We start from the raw sequence: 18,479 nt of genomic DNA, 5'->3' as shown, positions 1-18,479 counted from the left end.
ATCTGGGCTAAGTGTCTTGTCAACAATCCCGTCTTTCATCTCTATCGCTGTTGATCCCTGACTAACAATGTTAGTTTAGAGACTATGGATACTTCGTCTACATTTTGTATTTAAAAGTTAGAGTTAGATTGACAACAAGACTTCCTGCGGCAAAGTAAATATTAACAACAATAATTGTCTTTTTTTATAGAATTATTAAAAGAAAAGAGAATCATGACGTTCTTTTTTAGGAACAGATTTCTTTTTGAGGGTATTAGGAACAGATTTCTTTTTGAGGGTATTTCTAGGAACAGCTTTTTTTGAAAGAATTTTTTTGAGCATATTTTTGAAAGAAATTTTAGGAACACATGAATCGTGATGTCTTTTTTTTCGAGAAAGAAAACATGAATCGTGATGTACACGTATTACGAGTGAACAGACTCGAAAGCCTACAGACCGGTGGGCTTGGCCCAGGCAGCTGAGGCAGGCGACTGTTTTGGATCGGGCTATTGTGTATAGCTATTCCTGCGGCCTCTTCTTCTCCCCTGCACCCCCCAACTCGTCGTCGTCTTCCCAAAGGCTCCAACCCTAGCCACCCTTCCTCGGCATCCTCCCCCCAAGCCGGCGGCGGCCCCGGCGGCCATACCGCCTGTGAAGATGTCGGGAGGCTTCTTCCGGGTAAGCGGCTACGGTTCTCCGCATTGATTTAGTTTGCCAACCTCGCTTCGTTTTTCCGGTTCGTCGGATCTGTGACAGGTGCGCTGATTCGCCGTGCTTTTTGGCAGGGGACGTCGGCCGACCAGGACACCAGATTCTCCAACAAGCATGCCAAGCTGCTCAAGACGCAGAAGTTCGCGTCCGAGCTTGACCATCAGGTTAGCCTTTTCGTTCTCGCCCTATGCCTCCACCGGGTTCTAGCCGATGGGCGTCCAGAGGGGGACTATCTGCCGTGGGTTCAAGTTAAACTCTAATTTGTTTCTTTCCTTGGGTTTAGGTGGACATGTCAAAGGTGAAGATGGACGTGATGAAGCCGTGGATTGCCACACGGGTCACCGAGCTTCTTGGGTTCGAGGACGAAGTGCTTATCAACTTCATCTATGGCCTGCTCGATGCGAAGGTGAGGTTTCTGAAGATATACTTCTTTAACATGAGCAATGGCGCTTACATCTTATGGTCTCGTTGAACAAACACAGATGGATTTTCTGATTGAAGATATGCCTATTAATTAATTAAAAACGAAACTCTGTATTCTATATTCATGTAAAGCATCTCTGGATATATTGGATTTCGTCCATTCAGCTTTAAGATTGTAAGCTACGAACCCAACTATCTTCATGGTGTAGCTCAGGAGTCAGGAATGAAAACTGAAATCATACACGTGTAATTCGGGAACTAAGTTTAAAGTCTCGCATAGGCTTGTTTGGATAGTGTAAGATAGGTAATCACAGCCGTCTTGTGGAGCTAAACCACAACATTTTCCAATTTGCAAAATACCAGTTGGATTAGCAAAATACCAATTGAATTAGCTATTGTGAACTTATGAAACAAGTATGGGTTGTACCTGTAAAAGCTAATCATTATCATACTAGTTTTTTTCTTTTCTGGCCATGTCATCGAATTATTTGTTGCCTGGATATGATTTTTATGGATCAGTCAGCCCAAACATAGGTGATATAGTTGTGTAATGATTAAATTAGTTCTGTGGGGCTGATAATAAATAGTAGGAGCTCAGGAGCTTTATAAGGTTTTTGTTTGTTTTGCAGGAGGTGGACGGGAAGTACATACAGATCCAGCTTACAGGGTTCATGGAGAAGAACACAATAAAGTTCATGAGGGAGCTGTGGAGCCTCCTTCTCAGTGCGCAGCAGAATGCTAGTGGTGTGCCCCAGCAATTTTTGGATGCAAAGGAGGCTGAGATTCAGCAGAGAAAGGTTTGCATAAATACATGAATCTATTATTATTATTATTATAACAATATTTCTGTGACATACTTCAGGCATGTTGTTCTGAGTTAACTCATAAGCTAGAATACATACACAAGAGACATCAAATTAGCATGCCCTTTACAATGACCTAGAATCAGTTCTGATTAGTTGCTCGCCAGGTCCGTACTTGGCTTCCAACAAAACTGTCAACTAGGTGTGATTAGTTGCGCTACTAGTTAGTAAGTCAGTACTGCAGCGGCTCAAGTTGTCCTTTTGACTCAGTTGACCACTGTAAGTCGGTACTGAGTGAAAGCATGCTCCATTTCAATCTAAGTTTTTGTTTTTGAGTTACCTCCTTTTATTTATGTATTATCATTTATTTGAATCTAAAATGTACAAATTGGGTTAAATGCTGCAAACCATCTTAGCCACCCAATCTTATTAAGTTGTATATATTCTAATTATGTCTTTAACTGTAAATTTAATCCCTTAATAATAACTTCTACTCCTTCCGATCCTATTTAGGCTCCGCATAACTTTTTTCCTTTTTTTCTCAATGGTCTGCGCGTAAGCTTTGTTCATCGAATCTTTCCACTTTTGCCCCTCCGCTTCCGCATGGGTCGCGCACGCTCCGCCTCCTTCCTCTCAAGTCTCAACTGATCCCATCCGTCGCCTTCCGCTTGCTTCTCCCCGTCCAGCTCCAGCTCTTCCCCATGGCAAACCAGCAAACCCATGAGTTGGCAGGAGAAAGCCAACCTATATATGAGGAAGAAGAAAATCTATATGAGGAGCCGAGGAGGAAGATGAGGGCATTGAGGTCGACAGCCTTGTGTTAGCGGACGACGGCAGTGGTAGCATAGAAGATGGGGACAACAGCGTCCTCATGGAGGACAGTGTCCTCGTGGATGGCGGCGTCCACACGGCCGGTGGCAGTTGGTGGAGGACTGCGTCCTCGCGGACAGCGGTGTTCTCAGGACAGCGTCCTCGTGGACCTCGTCGTGCTCGCGCTGGCTGTGCAGGACGGCTAGCTCGCGTAGGACAGCTTCGTCGCGGAAGACGGAGTGCTCGCGGACGATGGCGTGCTCGTGTATGGTATTGTCCTCATCTCTAGTCCCTGGTGGCGTGCTCGCGTCTGATGATGGTCGTGGTGAAGAAGGGAGGAGCAAAAGGATAGAGGAGAGAAGTGCAGACTGTTCTTGTCATGGGGGAAGCTTTATCCTTATAGACAAGTCTCTGATTCCATTGTCATGGCGGTAAGCAAAATTTTGATCTGCAAATCGACCAGCGCATGTGTCTATTTAGGGGGGAGGAGCAAAATTGTTGTTTTGAGTTACTCTTTCTTTAAAAAATGCCTATAATGTTAGGAACCTTGGTTCAGAGTGGGATAATTTTGGTAGGGTAAGGGTTAGAAGATCTGTACTCACCATCAACAATCGGTGACATGCAAGGATGCCAGAAAAGTTTGAGCTCGTCACATATTCGAGCTTGGCTCGAAGCATAAACAAGCCGAGCTCAAGATTGGCCTTATGCTCGGGAGCCTGGGAAGCTTGGTTTGAAAACGCTCGATAAGGCTTGGTATAATACTACCATGCAGCCACCTGATAAACATTAACTCTTTACACAACAACACAACCTTTAGTCCCAAATTTAGTCGGCCGCTATGCACTGGGGCATCCTCCGCTATGCACTGGGGCATCTGGAGGCATGCGCTGAATATGCCCAAACCATCTCAGAAGATGTTGGACAAGCTTCTCTTCAATCGGTTCTTCTGTACGTAGGTGTGGCCCAAATATCTCCAAGCCTAATAATCAAATCATCAGAATGTGAGCAATTCACAAGAAGCTAAGCCTAGTCTGGTAAGAGAAAAGCTGCGCGTAGCAATGACTGGAGGGCCGAAGAACATTCATGGCCTTGTAGCTATACTTGTGCATCAGCCCATCTCTTAGTCCATGTAACCAATAGTAGGGCTGAGTAGATTAGTACCACCTCACCTATTGTAGAAGAGTGGGGTTGGAGGACTATCTATAAAAGAGTGGCTTGTGAAGGCATACAACAGTCGATGCCTAGCGTGTTGGCAATATATATGCTAAAAATTATAATATTACCCGAGAGTTTTCGTGAGCCCTAACGATCTGGGATCGAACTATTTCTAGCTTTTGGCAAGCCGAACTCGAGCTGTTATGTCAATAGGCCGTGCTCGAGGCCATATTTGGGCTGAGGATTGAATTGAGCTCGAGCCGAGCCAAGGTATATTTGCTTGAGCTCAGCTCGTTTAGAGCGCTAGTTCCAGGGCTCGTCCCTGACGTGCAAGGGTTGTTGTAAGGCTTAGATAACTTGTGATCATTATATCGCTTGCTTAAAACAATACAGCCTCTCCCATATAAAATCAGACAATTGACTTGATACACAAGTAGGATTCGAACCAGAATTGCAATGTTAACTACCTAAAACATGTCCTTTCTATCCGCATTAGCTCTCCTAAACTAAAAGGAACTCCTAACTAGAGATAACTCAATTTCCTAGTGTCTCCATGGTTGCACCCAATGCCTGCCTTGAAGGTGCACTGTGCTTCCTCGATCACTTGTATGCGCCAAATCTGTATTCCTCTCCTATGATATGTGTACATTTGGAGTTCTCCATACGCCCGGCCACCTGGCCACCTACTCCATGTCAAGGATTGCTTTGTATGTCTGACAACACAAGGCTTGCGTGCGAATTTAATAGCATTTCCTCTTTTTTGCTCTCATTTATGTTTACTGAAACAAACACGTATCATTATGGTTGAAACTGCAGACGACCTTATTTTATGTTTTTTCTCGGACATTGCCCATAGAACACTATCTAGTTAGTGTTGTGTCTAGTTTGTAACGCTAGTCAATGGTTGTACGTGGTGGTAGACTTCATTACATTTCTTTCATATGTGATTTTTTCAAAACATCATACTTTACTCTGGCCTTTAGTACTTCCTGTCTATCCTGTGAACCTGGTATTTACATTTTTTTTTATAGTTGCTTGTGGAGTTGTGGGATTTAAATTGCAGAAAAGTGAGAGTTTTCTTATTAATCCATCCGTCTTGTGTTTAGGCGGAAGAGGCTAGAATTGCCCAGGAAATCCAGAAGAAGCGAGAGAAAGATGGAAGGGACACGGAACTAGATAAACACAAAATGATGGTGAGTTAATTCCTTCTGACCAGTTTCCTTGTATCACTGATTTAATGGTTATTCTGTGACCTCTTGTGTTTCTGATGACACTCAGATAGCTTCTCCGATTATTTCGGTTCATATCGTTCTTTACCTCCAACTACTGTAGGCCGGGGATACTGGTAATTCAAGATTTCATGGTGATTCACTTGGCTCTGCTTTAAACAATCCCAATGTCGATGCTGAGAAAGAAAAGGAACTGGACTTGAAGCATAGCTCGAGAACAAAGAGCCGGTTAGTTAACTTCTTTGATTAACTTTGACTACTCTTTAGTGCATTCTATCAGATAAGATAATATTTGTAGAATGTCCACATTTGAAACCCCCTGACTTTTTTGTCAGGAAAAAATTCATATAATGCATATTATGCACGTCCTTGAGATGAAATTCCTTTTTATTCTCAGAGTCAGACTAGTGCATCGATGAAGTTTTCTGCTTTTCTTGTCCAAGAATTGCCATTTTTGTGTTTTCTTCTTTGCTTTTGTTCAGCTTGTACATCACTGCATCTCTTCCTCCAATTAACTATTATATCATGTTCTGGTGATGACCTCAACAGCTGTGAAGGAAAAAAAATCCTGCCACAATTAGGCAGTGCGAAATGGGCAAATTCAATTCCATTCCTTCATTCAGTTAACTATTTGTTTGGAATCCTTAATAAAGTCTTTAATTTCTGCATAAGAACAACACCATCAATACTTGGGAATAAGTGCATTCTTCATCTATGCCCTACCACAACTATACCGATAAGATTAATTTGCAGTATCTTCCCAGTGTTTTTTTTACTTTTGCAGAATGTACTTCTGTATGTTGCTTCTAATCTCTTCTTTGAGCTCGTTGTCTGTCATCTGGTGGCCCTTGGTTGTGTTCTACTCCCTCCGTTCCTAAATACTTGTCTTTCTAGGCATTTCAACAAATGACTACATACGGAGCAAAATTAGTGAATCTACACTCTAAAACATGTCTACATACATCCGTATGTAGTAGTCATTTGAAATGTCTAGAAAGACAAGTATTTAGGAACGGAGGGAGTAGCTAGCAATTCTTCTATGCATGAGTTTTTATCATTTTTCATTGTATTTTAAATTTTCAATAATCTCATCAAGAATGCCTATATCTGAACCCTTCCTTGTTTTGTCATGTTCTTCATGATAAATCATTTTCATCCTTTGAAATGTGCACCATCTTTTTGAAACAAACTTGTAATTCTAGCCCGTGCGTACTTCAATCCAGGTGGTGGGAATGTACATCATTCCCCATGTTTTTAATGTTTTGTGCATATTTCCTACAAGTTTGTGTCTTCTTTTGACTATACTTATCTTCCTCGCATGTTAGGTTTCTAATGTACCCAAAGGATTGCTCTTTGTAGGCATTTGCATTTCACATCTTTTCGAAAGAATTAAACAATATGGTCCTGCAAAACAGTGTGACCTAATTAACGAGGAATGAACAAGGCATCTTTGTGTGACCTGATCAGTAGTCGTTTAATCTTGATTTGTGTTAGCTTGTGTTGGCATGTGTATTGTCAGCAGTCCTATGTATTACGACAATAAGTAAGTTTTCTCTGTCTCGACTGTAACCATTGCTTATAGGCAGTTTTATTCTCTTTTATTTTCAGGGAACATCGAAGACCTAGGAGCACATCTTTGTCGCCCCGTGGTAGGCAACGGTCTATTTCTCCAAGGAGGCGCTCTCCATCCCCTTCCAGGCAAAGATCATCACGACGTTCAGCTTCACCTAGACGTTCTGTTTCCCCCCGAAGGCATTCCCCAAGAATCGCTCCTTCAATGTCTAGGCGGAGGTCACCGTATTCCAGAAGATCACCTTCAGTACCTAGATCCCCATCACCTCGGCGGAGATTTCCCATTAGGAGAAGATCTCCACCATCTGGGCGACGTAGATCACCATCTCCTTATCGCCGTCGGTCCCCAGCTCGCGCACCTAGGAGATCACCATCTCCTGCGCGTCGCAGATCACCTCCTCGACACAGATTACCAGCAGATAGACACCGGTCCCCATCACCAGGAAGACGCAGGCCACGGTCCCCATCACCTCTAAGACGCAGGCCACGGTCCCCATCACCTAGAAGACATAGGCCACGTTCTCCAGGAAGACGGCAGTCCCTGTCACCTCACCGCTCACCGCAGTTGAGGTCACCAAAGCGCCAGAGAAAATCCCCAATTTCAACTAGGACGCTTTCTGCAAATCCTCCAGTCTCTCCACCGCGGAGGAGGTAATGCTGCTCTCTTATTTTCTTTGTACCCGATGTTGTGCTGCATGGATTTACACTTGTGCTGGAATTTACAGGAGTAGCAGTCCACACAGCAGGAGTCCAAATCGTTCACGTAGGAGTTCGAGCAGGGACGCAGAAAAGGGAACAAACGGTGCACCCTCCACTAAAGGCAGGGATCTGGCTCAAAGGTAATACCACAGCATGCATGATGAATGCAGACATATTTTGTTGTAGTTATCCAGGGAAGTCATTGTCTTACTCCCAGTATTGCCTCAGGAACCAAGAAAGGAGTGGCCGAGGGTCACCGGATTTTGAACACCGTAGGCTCACAAAATCCTTGAGGTCTCCTACTAATGATGCAGAAAGAGACTCCACACGTGACAGGTGTGTACTTGTCTATGTTAATTTGTAATTCTATTTTTTTTCCCACTAACAGTGTCTAAACTGGGATGCTAACTTTCTCACCTTATTTTGGCAGTCCTTTGAAGGACACTGGGAAACATATGCCCAGTCAGGACAGCACAAATACCAGTGGAGACGAGGAAGAAAGCGGGCGTGCAAGGTTGGAATATGTTCTTTCATGTCTTGTCTTCGTAAAACTATTTTTTTGCCTCGCTGTCTATATATACTTATCTTTTGTTCACGTTTAGGGAGAATGCACGGAAGGCCAATTCATCACGCAGGATATCCAAGGATTTCTCAGCTGATCTGCATCTAAAGGAAGTCAACGTTGACAACTCAGTCCCTGGAGAAAAACCCTCTTCCAGATCAAGACAGGAGTATGTTCCTCTACTTATCCCCTTCTTGAAGATTGCTAGTTTTTATGCATTAAGAAAGCAATCTTGCTCTTTTGACATGCTATGGTTCAATGCTCTTTTCTTTCTTATTTAGACACTGAATATTGGGTTACAGATTTGCACCATTATCATCAGACACCATGTGTACTTGCTATATTATGCATGATAAACTTCCACTTAAAAGGATTTCCTGCATGCATCAACGTCTTAATTTTTTGTAGGAGTAATTATGATGATGTCAGTCGGTAAAACCTGTCAGAAGCATCTCCTCAGCAGCATGCATCCTTTCTTTTGGTAATAATCTAACAGTTTTTTTTATTCTAGTGGCGGGAAGGATGTCCCCAAGAAATATGATAATCAGCTATCAGATTCATCAGAAGATGCACTTGATGGTAGAAGAATGAAACGCCAGGGTGATTCCCCTGATGATTCTCGCGTGAAACGGCAGTCCCCTAGTAGAGCTGGCGACTCTTATCCAAAGGATGGGATTAACAATGAGCGTGCCAAAACGGATTCACATGGTGCTTCTTATGATGCTATTGCAGCGAAGAAATACTCTGGTAAAGTTGATGAAGCTTCCCAATCAGATGGTGGAAGTCCTCTTCAAAAAGCTAAGAAAAGAACATATGACAGTAAACACATTGATCGTCGCAGTTCGGGCTCAGAAGAATCTGAGAAACACAGATCCCAGTCTGAGAAGCGAAGACATAAAAAGGGTCACAAGCATAAGAAGCATTATGATGATAGTTCTGATTCTGATTCTGACTCTGATGATAAGGAGTCCAAGAAGAGGAGGCGAGAAGAGAAAAAGCTGCGAAAAGAGGAAAGGCGCCTTAGACGTGAAGAACGGCACCGCAGAAGGGCGGACCGTCATGCCAGTAAACAGAGATTGAAGTATGCTGGTTCTCCCCTGTCAGATCTTGAGAAGGATCGTCAATCTGGCTCAGATGCTGATGTTGGGAAGAAAGGTTCATACACTCTGAGAGAAGAACCTGACCCAAACAAACTTGAAATTGAGCTTCGACAGAGGGCCCTTGAATCTCTTGCAAAGAAATCAAAGCATGTTATTACTCCGTCTTCAGATGTCGAGAAGGACCGTGAATCTGATTCGGATGCTGATGTTAGAAAGAGAGTTTCATAGGCTGGCTGAGAAGAATCTGATAAAAATAAACTTGAAGGGTTGAGCTTCGGGAGAAGACCCGTGAAACTATATAAGATCAAAGAAAGCTGCCAATCACTAGGCTGGGGAATTTCTCGCAATGCATTTACACGTTTCTATATTTCAAGAGCATATCTATATGTTACTGAAGTGTGCTCATATGATACCTGTTTAATGTTCTGTATGTTTATGTGGCAGTTGATCTGAGTAATTGACGATTCCTGAGCTGTTTCCTTGTTGCAGCTGCTTTCAGGCTTAGCTGCTTTTATCTGGTAATGTTTGCCTTTACATGTTTGTACGAACCATAACCCTGAGAATGAAATATTTATATTTTGTGATATTGTGCTCCCTTTTGTGTTATTTGAATTGGTACCGAAGTGATATACTTCGAACTTAATCATTCATCATTTGCCAGTTTTTTCCTTGAAAGGTTGCTTAGCAAACCTGGATAATAATGTATATTCTATTTGTAGTTACTGATAAGAACTTAGTGTTGGCTAAATCCTGTTGCCTGATAGATGCTTATCGTATAAAATACCTGATAGTAGACATGTGCTAGTGCCAAAGATACAAGCAAAAAGTTGTAGATAATTTTATTTAATGGTCATAATTCTTGCAATGAGGATTGAGGAAGTTTTACTGTTTGCATGACCATGCTTTTTGATGGTAGCACGCCTGTTTAGCAGTACCACCGCACACTTGATTTATGTAAACTGTGTCATTTTGTTCATTTGAATTTGGATTGTTGGCAGATTAGCACCATGTGAACAAGGTTTTTATGTACCAGAGATTTAACAGCACCTCAGCGACAACCAGCTGGTTGCACCTTTGATGATTGTGAAACTCTCCTAAAGTGCTCCTGTTTCGTTTTGGTTGCTGCTCCTTAGAATGAGGTTTGTGCAGTAAGTTCTTTTTTTTGTGTGTGTGGCTATGTCCTGATGAAGCAAATGAAATTTCTTGTAAGCATTTGAAGGTTGCTAACTTCACACAGAATGCCCATGAGTATTCTACTGTTGAATGAACATGAGTTGTCCTTTTCTATTTTGTGGTTCCTAGCATTCAGGTGCAAGTCTTGGGCAGGAGTTATATTTCTTTGTACTCCCTCCATCCCCTTATACAAGGCCACTATCAAAAATACATTTTGCATCAATACAAGGCCACCAACAGTATATAGTTTCTAATGTGAGCATATGAGCAGTGTCATTTCCCCCCTTATGATAGTGTTCTGCCATCTGATTGCGTTTGCTTGGAACAGAAGTTTTTCTGTCAATTCTTTTATACACGCTGCTGATTTATGGGTATTATCATGTCTTCTTGTTTTATAGAGTGCCAATTTTCAGTACTCCCTCTGATCTGTATTACTTGTCGCTGGTTTTGTAAGTAATATGGATCGGAGGGTGTGGTATTTTTCATGCACATGTAGTATCAACATGATTTCATTGGTCACACCTGTATAGCAAAATTGTCCCAGGTCATTGTACTTGTCTAGGTTAGTTGAGACGGTACTCCAATGTTCGCATTTTCATTGTACTTGGCTAGGCCAGTTTAAATTGGGAAATGATAAGTACCTGAGTACATGGCAAATCGAACGTTTTCGATGGCAAGTTTAGTAATGCGAGGATGGCACTTTACTTGGCAAGAATGGCAACTTGGTGCTTCAGTTTATTTTGGGACAGAAATTTGCCACTAACTTGCCACCCTTGCGTCACTAGAATTGCCGTCGAAAATGTTTGATTTTCCACGTGCTCGTACCTGGTATCAGGTACTTACATTTCAGTTTAAGTTTGAGTAGTACAGTTGCCCAGCAACAATGTTCCCATTTCCTTTGTTGATGATGGGAACAACACTCTTTAGGGGTAACGACGATTTGAGAGCTGGGGTAAGTCTGGTTCAAATTGAAGTGTAGTAAATAGTTTGTGACAGTCACAAGCCAACATTTTTAGCTGTTCATCAGCTGCCCAACCTTGTTTCTCATTAATCATCTATTTGTTCATCCTTTTATGCTATGGTCTGGCCTTTTGTCGTTACGTGTTGTGAGCCATGCACTTAACTTTTAGTTCTTTACTTGCGATCCGTGCTTTCAAGTTACATCAGTGTTTCTTGACATCTCTGTCGTTTCCCATCATGGCATAAACGTACGGCCCGGTTGCTGGAGTAACCCTTTCAAGTGGAAACCCCGGATTTGGTATTGTAGTAGTTGTTAGGTTAGCTTGCTTGCAGCCTTGGATGAAATGAAGGTCATGAACTCATGATCGCAGTTAGGGATGCAAGCCGGACGCGTCGACATGCTCAACTTGCTGCCCCGATTAGACGCGGCGGCCACGTTCTCTCCATTGGAAAAGCCGGGGCTGGATCGGCGGTCGTTGGGCGGTCCGGGGGAACGTACGCCCGCTGTAGGCTCTGACCGGCCACTGTCATGGCTACTGCCGCGCAGCGCGTAAGTCGTGCCACTTGCTGCCGCCCCGGGAGCTCACGTAACCTGCTACTTGCATGTTGGACGTGGGCTGGAGGAGGAGGACGAGCGGCATCTGCCGTCCTTGTCCTTGTTTTGCTTTACAACAAGTAGCAATTTGGTTAGAACCCAGCGCAGTAACCTTCGAATTGCTTGTTTTACAAGTTAGAGCAGGTTAGACTTTTGTGTCAGGACAAAGACAAATCGCAGGATCGAAATTCCTCGCCACTGCACAATCCTAGCCGTTTGCGTGTGATGATTCAACCTATGTCATGGCTTTGGAGGATATGTTTGGACCCAAGTCCTTATTACGTGCTCGGGTTTGGAATCAGATCAGATGAAATAATGCTTGGACCCGGTCTCGGTCGGAGCCGCTGATGAGCATTTACCTCTGCAAGTTTACGTGCATGCATGGGTCCACCCCGTGCTCTATCCTGGCGCGGCGAGCTATAGGCGAGCGAAGCAGTCCGCCGCTTGAATGCGGCGACTGCTTCCACGTGGGAAGGTTGGGCCGTGCACGGTCATATGCACGTGCGGCGTCGACCCCAGCCGAGCGTCCACCCCCCATGCCCATGCATGCCTTGGTCTAGCCGGCCGACAGGTGGGCGGCACGAGAGCACTCGGTCGCTCGCACCCGTGCGCCGCGCCCTCTACAAGCAATCATTAACGGCGCGCACGGGACCGCGCCGCTTATCACACGCACGAAACAAACGCGTCGTGGGCACACGCATGGGTGCGGTGGAAAGGAAAATGAATCGTAGCGGTGTGGGGAGTAAAGTTGGTGAGGTCAAATCGGCGGAACCTAATCCCCGCCCGACCATCGATGCCATCGAGGCAGGTTGAAAACGAAGGGGTCAGCTGATTGCTTTCCTTAACGGGCCAAGCAACGCTAATCAAGCACGGCCAGCGCGCTGCCGTGCACAAGAACAACGTCAACTCCGACGTGAGGGCCAAAAATGCTCACCCACCACTAGCTGCTTCTCAGGCATCGCTCGGACCAGCACAACCCGTCGCCTCAGGGCGTCGATCGGTTCCTTCCTTACACACGCCGCACTTCAGGTCAGGTAAAAACACACCACACCGTTACCAGAGAGATAGATAGATCGGGATATTCCTATCATATCCTGGCAGAAATTACGGCACTAGCAGCTAGCAAGCAGGCGATCGAATGCGTCTCGACACGACGGAGGTTCGCTCCCACAGCGCTTTGCCCCGACGTGAGGGTGAAAAGATGGGTACATAGTAGGCGCCCGAGGCATCCAAAGAAAGAAAGAAAGAAAGAAAGATCCCTTCCGTTTCGTGAGGGCAGTGCATTCCACTGGAACATGTATGTGCACGCACCTATCATTTCGTCCCCTTCCCTTTCGGCTCCTCACACACACACACACACACGCACACGCACACCGGCGGTGCCCGTCCGGTAGGGCCGTTCACAGTGGCACGCCATGTCGCCGTCGCCATGCTACTTTAAATCCGCACTGCTGACAAGCCTGCAGTGCTGGCTCTGTGGGGGGAGCATACCCCTTTTCCCCCATGTCCACAACCTGAGCTGATTTGGGTCAAGGAAAAAAGGGGCAAACACGAGTGAGCATTTGCGGTAGTGGGGGTTTGTTCTTGATGGATCACAAATGTTTCCCGGGGCAGACAAGCATGCTGCAAAGCTAGATTCTGAACCGGAGGCATATTGGTGACGGGTGATTTTTGCTGCTCTCGTTTTAGTGCTGCTGTCGTGTACTAATATATGCCCACCAAAATGTACTTGGTTCCAGGAAACGATGGCTAGAAATGGAAAATCGACTTGTACTGCTGCTCAATGGTTGATCCTAGTACTGTACGTACCTTTTATGGCTCGGGGTCGAGGGGAAAAGGCTTGTACTACCATGTAAAGTGAAGCGCATTTTGTGTGTGTGCGTGCGTGCGTGCATGGGATGCAGTAGCTAGCCCTCTTTTTATCTGCCTGTTGCTCTCTGGGAACATGCACGAGCTTTCATAATATAGAGCAACGAGGAACTTATAAATTAATAAAAAACTGCTGGTTGAGACGATGATAGATGATCTCTCTGCTCGCAAGTGCATTTCGTATTGGATATTGACATGGTGTATTTGCCTTTAACCATGAATTTTTATGTTTATATGCTAGTACTAGAGAAAAACGGAAAACATAATCAAATGATGGAAATATTTTTATGGGAGAACTGAGACCCTTGCTAATGAGAACAGGTCTACGTATTTTTATAGTACAAAAGTTATACAAGTTTGACAATACGCTTTGTAGGACGACATACTTGTGGATAGAGTCAGTAAAATTTTAACAGCTTGAGTTTGAAAAACAGCAGAATTCCGGCTGCTAAATCAACTGAAATTGAGCCAAAGTACAATAATAAGTTTTTTTTTTGCCAAAAGAACTAACATCTACTATTAAAGTTCACCAAAGTAGGAGTAGAAAGCATCTCAAACATAATAAAAATAACATTAAGGTCCCAGGCACCAAACAACTACTGTTGCCGTCAGAACGAGCCGCACTCGCCGCTGTTGCCGCTCCCACCCATATCGAAGCTGGCCTGCCCTTGTTGATGACAGTAAGGAAGTCTTTATGAACGTGCCCCTAAGAACCAGCGCCCTAGAGCCGCAGTAGCCGCTGTTGAACCCTTGAATCAATCTGAAGAACCTGACACCAAATCTCGCCACGGTGTTCAATAACAAATTTTCATAAAACTATGGCTCTAGACCTTCTAAAATACTTTTAATGAAATTAAGTAAACCGAGACACTGGATTGAGGAATCAAAGAGAGAGAGAGAGAGAGAGAGTAACCAGAAGCCTGCATATCCCAAACCAAGCATACAACCATACAAGCATGCATGGCCGTACATACCTCAAGAAGCTTGGATCTTATGAAACTGGACTGTACATGCTATCTATAGTAGTTAAATGCATTATAAGAATCGATCATTGGAAATTAGGAGGCGAACACCAATTGATCATTGGAAATTATAAGAAGCTAATTGACGAGCAACCATTGTTCGTTGGGTTGTTGATACCTGTAGGAATTTCACATTCCCAAGCTTCAAAGACGGAAGAGGAATGAAAACAAAAAAGGGAAAAAAAATATCATACAAGTACCCATGCATGACATAGCACATTAATTAACAAGATAATGGAAGCTAGGCAAACAACTAGGGAGGAAGCAGAAAGCTAAACTAGCTAGGTAGAGGAACCGCGCGCGCGATTCACCTCGCCGGTGCAGCGCTAGAATGACGTCGGCGGAGGCCGCGCCACGGCCGCCTGCCCCCACTGCCCGAACATGTCGCTGGGCGGCGTCTGCGGCACCGCGTACATCGGCGGGGGCACGGCGGCGCCCCCGCTGCCCTGCTGCTCCAGCTGCGTGGCGGCGCCCTCCGACCCGGACAGCACGGCGCCCTCCTCGGCGTCTTGATCCAGCGGCAGCCTCTCGTACGTGGCGTTGCCGAACGTGGCCGCGATCACCATGACGGGGCCGGACGCGAGAAGCTCCCCCATCACGCTGCCCCCGACCACCTGCCCCTGCCCGCCGGCGAGGTAGACGGCGAGCCCCGTCGCCCCGGGCGGCGCCGGCGCCGGGAGGAAGGCGCCGGACAGGGAGAGTATCTCGAAGCGCCCCCTTAGGGCGACGGCGGCCGCCCCGGTCCCCGCGGGCTGGCGCAGCGTGACGTTGGTGACGGCGCCGCTCCCGCTGAGGACGGAGACGCCGCGCTGCCTGCGGCGGGAGAAGGCCGCGATGGCCTCCACGATGTCGGCCCCGCTGGCGATCTCCAGCACGTGGGAGCGCATCGCGTTGGGGCTCTCCCGCGTCACCACCACGGGCGGCTTGGGCTTGTTCTTGGACCCCGGGGGCCTGCCGCGCGGCCGGCGGCCCGACCCCGAGGAGCCCCCGCCGGCCGAGGGCGGCGGCGACGCGTCGTCCTCGTCGTTGTTGCTGCCGGCAGGGACGTGGGTGTAGGCGTGGTTGCCCTGGAGCGGGTGGCCGTCCATGCTCCCCATCTCCTCGGCTTGGGCTTCGGCCGCCGCGCCGGCCGGCCACCAGTCTGCCAGCCCTACAATTTTCGCGGTCGTCGCCGAGGAACGAAGATGGCACACACAGCCTTAGGCTCCTGCAAGAGCTTCTCCAATGCAAGCGGCGGCGGCGGCGGCGGCGGCGGCAGTGAGTCTCTGGTTGCTAGCGAGTGGTTGTATGGTATGGGACGGAACTATGGGCGTTGGCGTTGCTCTCACCGGCTAGGAGGAGGAGTATTTATTTACGGCTCCTTCTAGAATTCGCTTCGCTTCTCCGCTCTCGTCGGCGCGGGCGCGGGGTAGCAGTCGTAGTCGCACTCGCACAATCGAAACCACTCTGCTACGATCAAACGGGACGCTCATCGCTTGGCTCCCGACTGGGTACCGAGGCAGTATATATGCAAGGTACGGCCCTGTGGCAAATGTAACGGCACTGGTAGTACGTCGCGGTTAGTTAGTGTGACCCGGCCAGTGGGCAGTGGCCACATGCGTACGCACGTTAAGCAGTGTTTAGGAGAGGGAGGCATGGCCTTCTGATCGGGTCAGGTGGGCTTTGAAAAAATGTCGTGCAAATGGACGAAAACGGAACAGCTGCGCGCCGAGAGGCCTTCGGAAGCACGGAGCTGTTTAAGCACGTGCCTCTTTTGAATGCCATGCCGAAGACGACGGAGTCCATAATGACCCTTCCCTCTTTGCCTGCCCTGCCAACCCATGGTTGATTCCCGCTTTTTGGTGTGCAGGATGTGTTCAAGTTCAACACATACGACTTTACATGCATGTGCTCAATTTGAAAATCACACCTCTCTTGTGAAAATAGCAAACGCCATATATTAGAATCGACTAGTCCTTATAAGACTGGTAATTCAAGTCTGAGCCCGGGCTCATCTACACCTAATGAACAGCAAATTCATAAAAATACTAACAAAATTCAAAAAAATCAGAATTTTTTAGGCATCGACGATGATCGAGTGTGCAAGGAGCGTGTAAATTTTCTGATGTTTCGGCATTCGAGGATCTATAGGCAAAAAAGACAAATTGGGCCCAAACAATGTACTTTTTCAAAGTTTCTTTCCCAGCCATTTTTTTGTCTTTTTTATCACGATCACGCTAAATGTCCAAACATGATAAATTTTTGCATGCACATCACACGTTTAAGCATCTTGGATGCCAACAAATTTCAGTTTTTTTGGATTTTATTGCTATTTTAGACAATTACTATCCACGCCCATGTGCATATGCATATGGGCACTGAATCGCTTCCTTATAAGGCCATCATTACAAAAACTAAAAATTACATACCAATCCTTGCAGAAATCAACGCTGTCTTCCTCCTGCACTCGCAGGCGGCACGCAACCACCTTCGCATCTGGACCTTCGAAATACAATTGAATGTCCGAATGTCGCCAGCCGGAGAAGGAGCCACATGATTAATACAAGAAACGACACCGTCCACTCCACCAGAAGACATCCTCGAAGGCCACCTACATAATATGGCTCAACCAGATCCACCACTCTTGAAGAACAACAACCAGACGATTCCCCTCCCCTCCTCTACGACACCGATGAGACCGCCGTCTGCAAGATGCACCAGGAGTCGGGAACCTTGTCCAAGATGCCACCATCACCACCACAACGATGGTATTGGGGAAAGAAATTCTAATCCTAAGAAATCCAACTATAGTGCCACAATGCAAATCTGAGGTCCCCACTCTCTCCCGCCGACATAGCAGAATGCAGAGGAGTAGGGGATCCATGACCTCGTTGGCAGGAGCGGTGGCGTTGTGGGGCATAGGGTTTCAAGAGTGGGAGACGGCTTGACAACACCTCATGTTAGGCTACCGAAGTCGGGCTACAAATCACATGTGACAATATTTTGAACCCAAAATATATAGGAGCTCAATTTATTTCGCGTTGTGTACATATACCAAATTGCACACTTTCTTTCTAACTTTTAAATTCGACTATAACTTTTGAATATAATGAGGTGCAAAATGGACTGGGATCCATCTGTCTGACCTTGAAATGTTTAACTCGGTAAGGGGTTGTGTCAGGGTGACCCGCTTCCCCCTTTGCTCTTTGTCATTGCCATCGACCACTTGCAGCAACTGCTTGCCAAAGCAAGGGATCAATGATTGTTGCATTGCTTGCGAGGCCATGCCACCACCTTACGCACCTCTCTCTATGTTGACGATGCGACCATTTTTGTCGCCCCCATCAAAGAGGACATTGAACAGCTGGCGGCTATTTTGAAGAGTTTTGGAGAGGTGACGGGTCTCGTGGATAACCCCCTAAAAGCATTGTGGCCCCAATTCGTTGTGTAAACATTGATCTCGATGATACCCTCCATAGTTTTTCAGCTACACGTGTGGGCTTCCCCGCACGTTATCTGGGCCTCCCCCTATCCACTCACAATCTGAAGACCGCCGACTATCAATTCTTGGTGGAGAAAGTGGCGGCCAAGCTCTCGCCTTGGCAAGGGAACAACATCAACACTGTGGGCCGCTCCTGCCTTGTCAAGTCGGTCTTAACATCACTCATGATCTACTTCATCTCAAATTTGCGCGAATGCTCCATCGCCCAGGTGGAACCTCACAACGCATGGGTGTTGGAAATATGCCATAGAGACAATAATAAAGTAGTTATTATCATATTTCCTTGTTCTTGATAAGTGTTTATTCTCCATGTTATAATTGTAATAACCAGAAACT

The 18,479-nt window shown here is 46.1% G+C and overlaps 2 protein-coding genes across 3 annotated transcripts; one reads left to right on the top strand and one right to left on the bottom strand.

The window, feature by feature from the left end:
- The first annotated feature begins 469 nt into the window (after positions 1-469).
- Positions 470-10,330, top strand: LOC125552164 (serine/arginine repetitive matrix protein 1). Of its 2 annotated transcripts, XR_007303457.1 has the most exons (13): positions 470-657; positions 765-854; positions 974-1,096; positions 1,743-1,910; positions 4,988-5,074; positions 5,214-5,338; positions 6,719-7,333; positions 7,408-7,521; positions 7,610-7,717; positions 7,812-7,895; positions 7,984-8,112; positions 8,455-9,561; positions 10,042-10,330. XR_007303457.1 is itself a non-coding variant. In XM_048715642.1 (12 exons), exons 1-12 carry the CDS (start codon positions 637-639, stop codon positions 9,269-9,271), a joined length of 2,481 nt encoding a protein of 826 aa, XP_048571599.1. In that variant the 5' UTR covers positions 470-636; the 3' UTR covers positions 9,272-9,627. The 2 variants fall into 2 exon arrangements, 1 of the variants encoding a protein (XP_048571599.1); XM_048715642.1 differs by lacking the exon at positions 10,042-10,330 and having other exon boundaries at positions 8,455-9,627.
- Positions 10,331-14,716: 4,386 nt separating this feature from the next.
- On the bottom strand, positions 14,717-16,148 carry LOC125552163 (AT-hook motif nuclear-localized protein 29-like). The gene has a single exon (XM_048715641.1). It carries the CDS (start codon positions 15,757-15,759, stop codon positions 14,989-14,991), a length of 771 nt encoding a protein of 256 aa, XP_048571598.1. The 5' UTR covers positions 15,760-16,148; the 3' UTR covers positions 14,717-14,988.
- Positions 16,149-18,479: the final 2,331 nt, after the last annotated feature.

The sequence above is a fragment of the Triticum urartu genome, chromosome 4, assembly GCF_003073215.2.
Source record: "Triticum urartu cultivar G1812 chromosome 4, Tu2.1, whole genome shotgun sequence".
NCBI lineage: Eukaryota > Viridiplantae > Streptophyta > Magnoliopsida > Poales > Poaceae > Triticum > Triticum urartu.
Note: the sequence above shows the minus strand (reverse complement) of the source record. Positions and strands in the feature narration are given on the sequence as shown.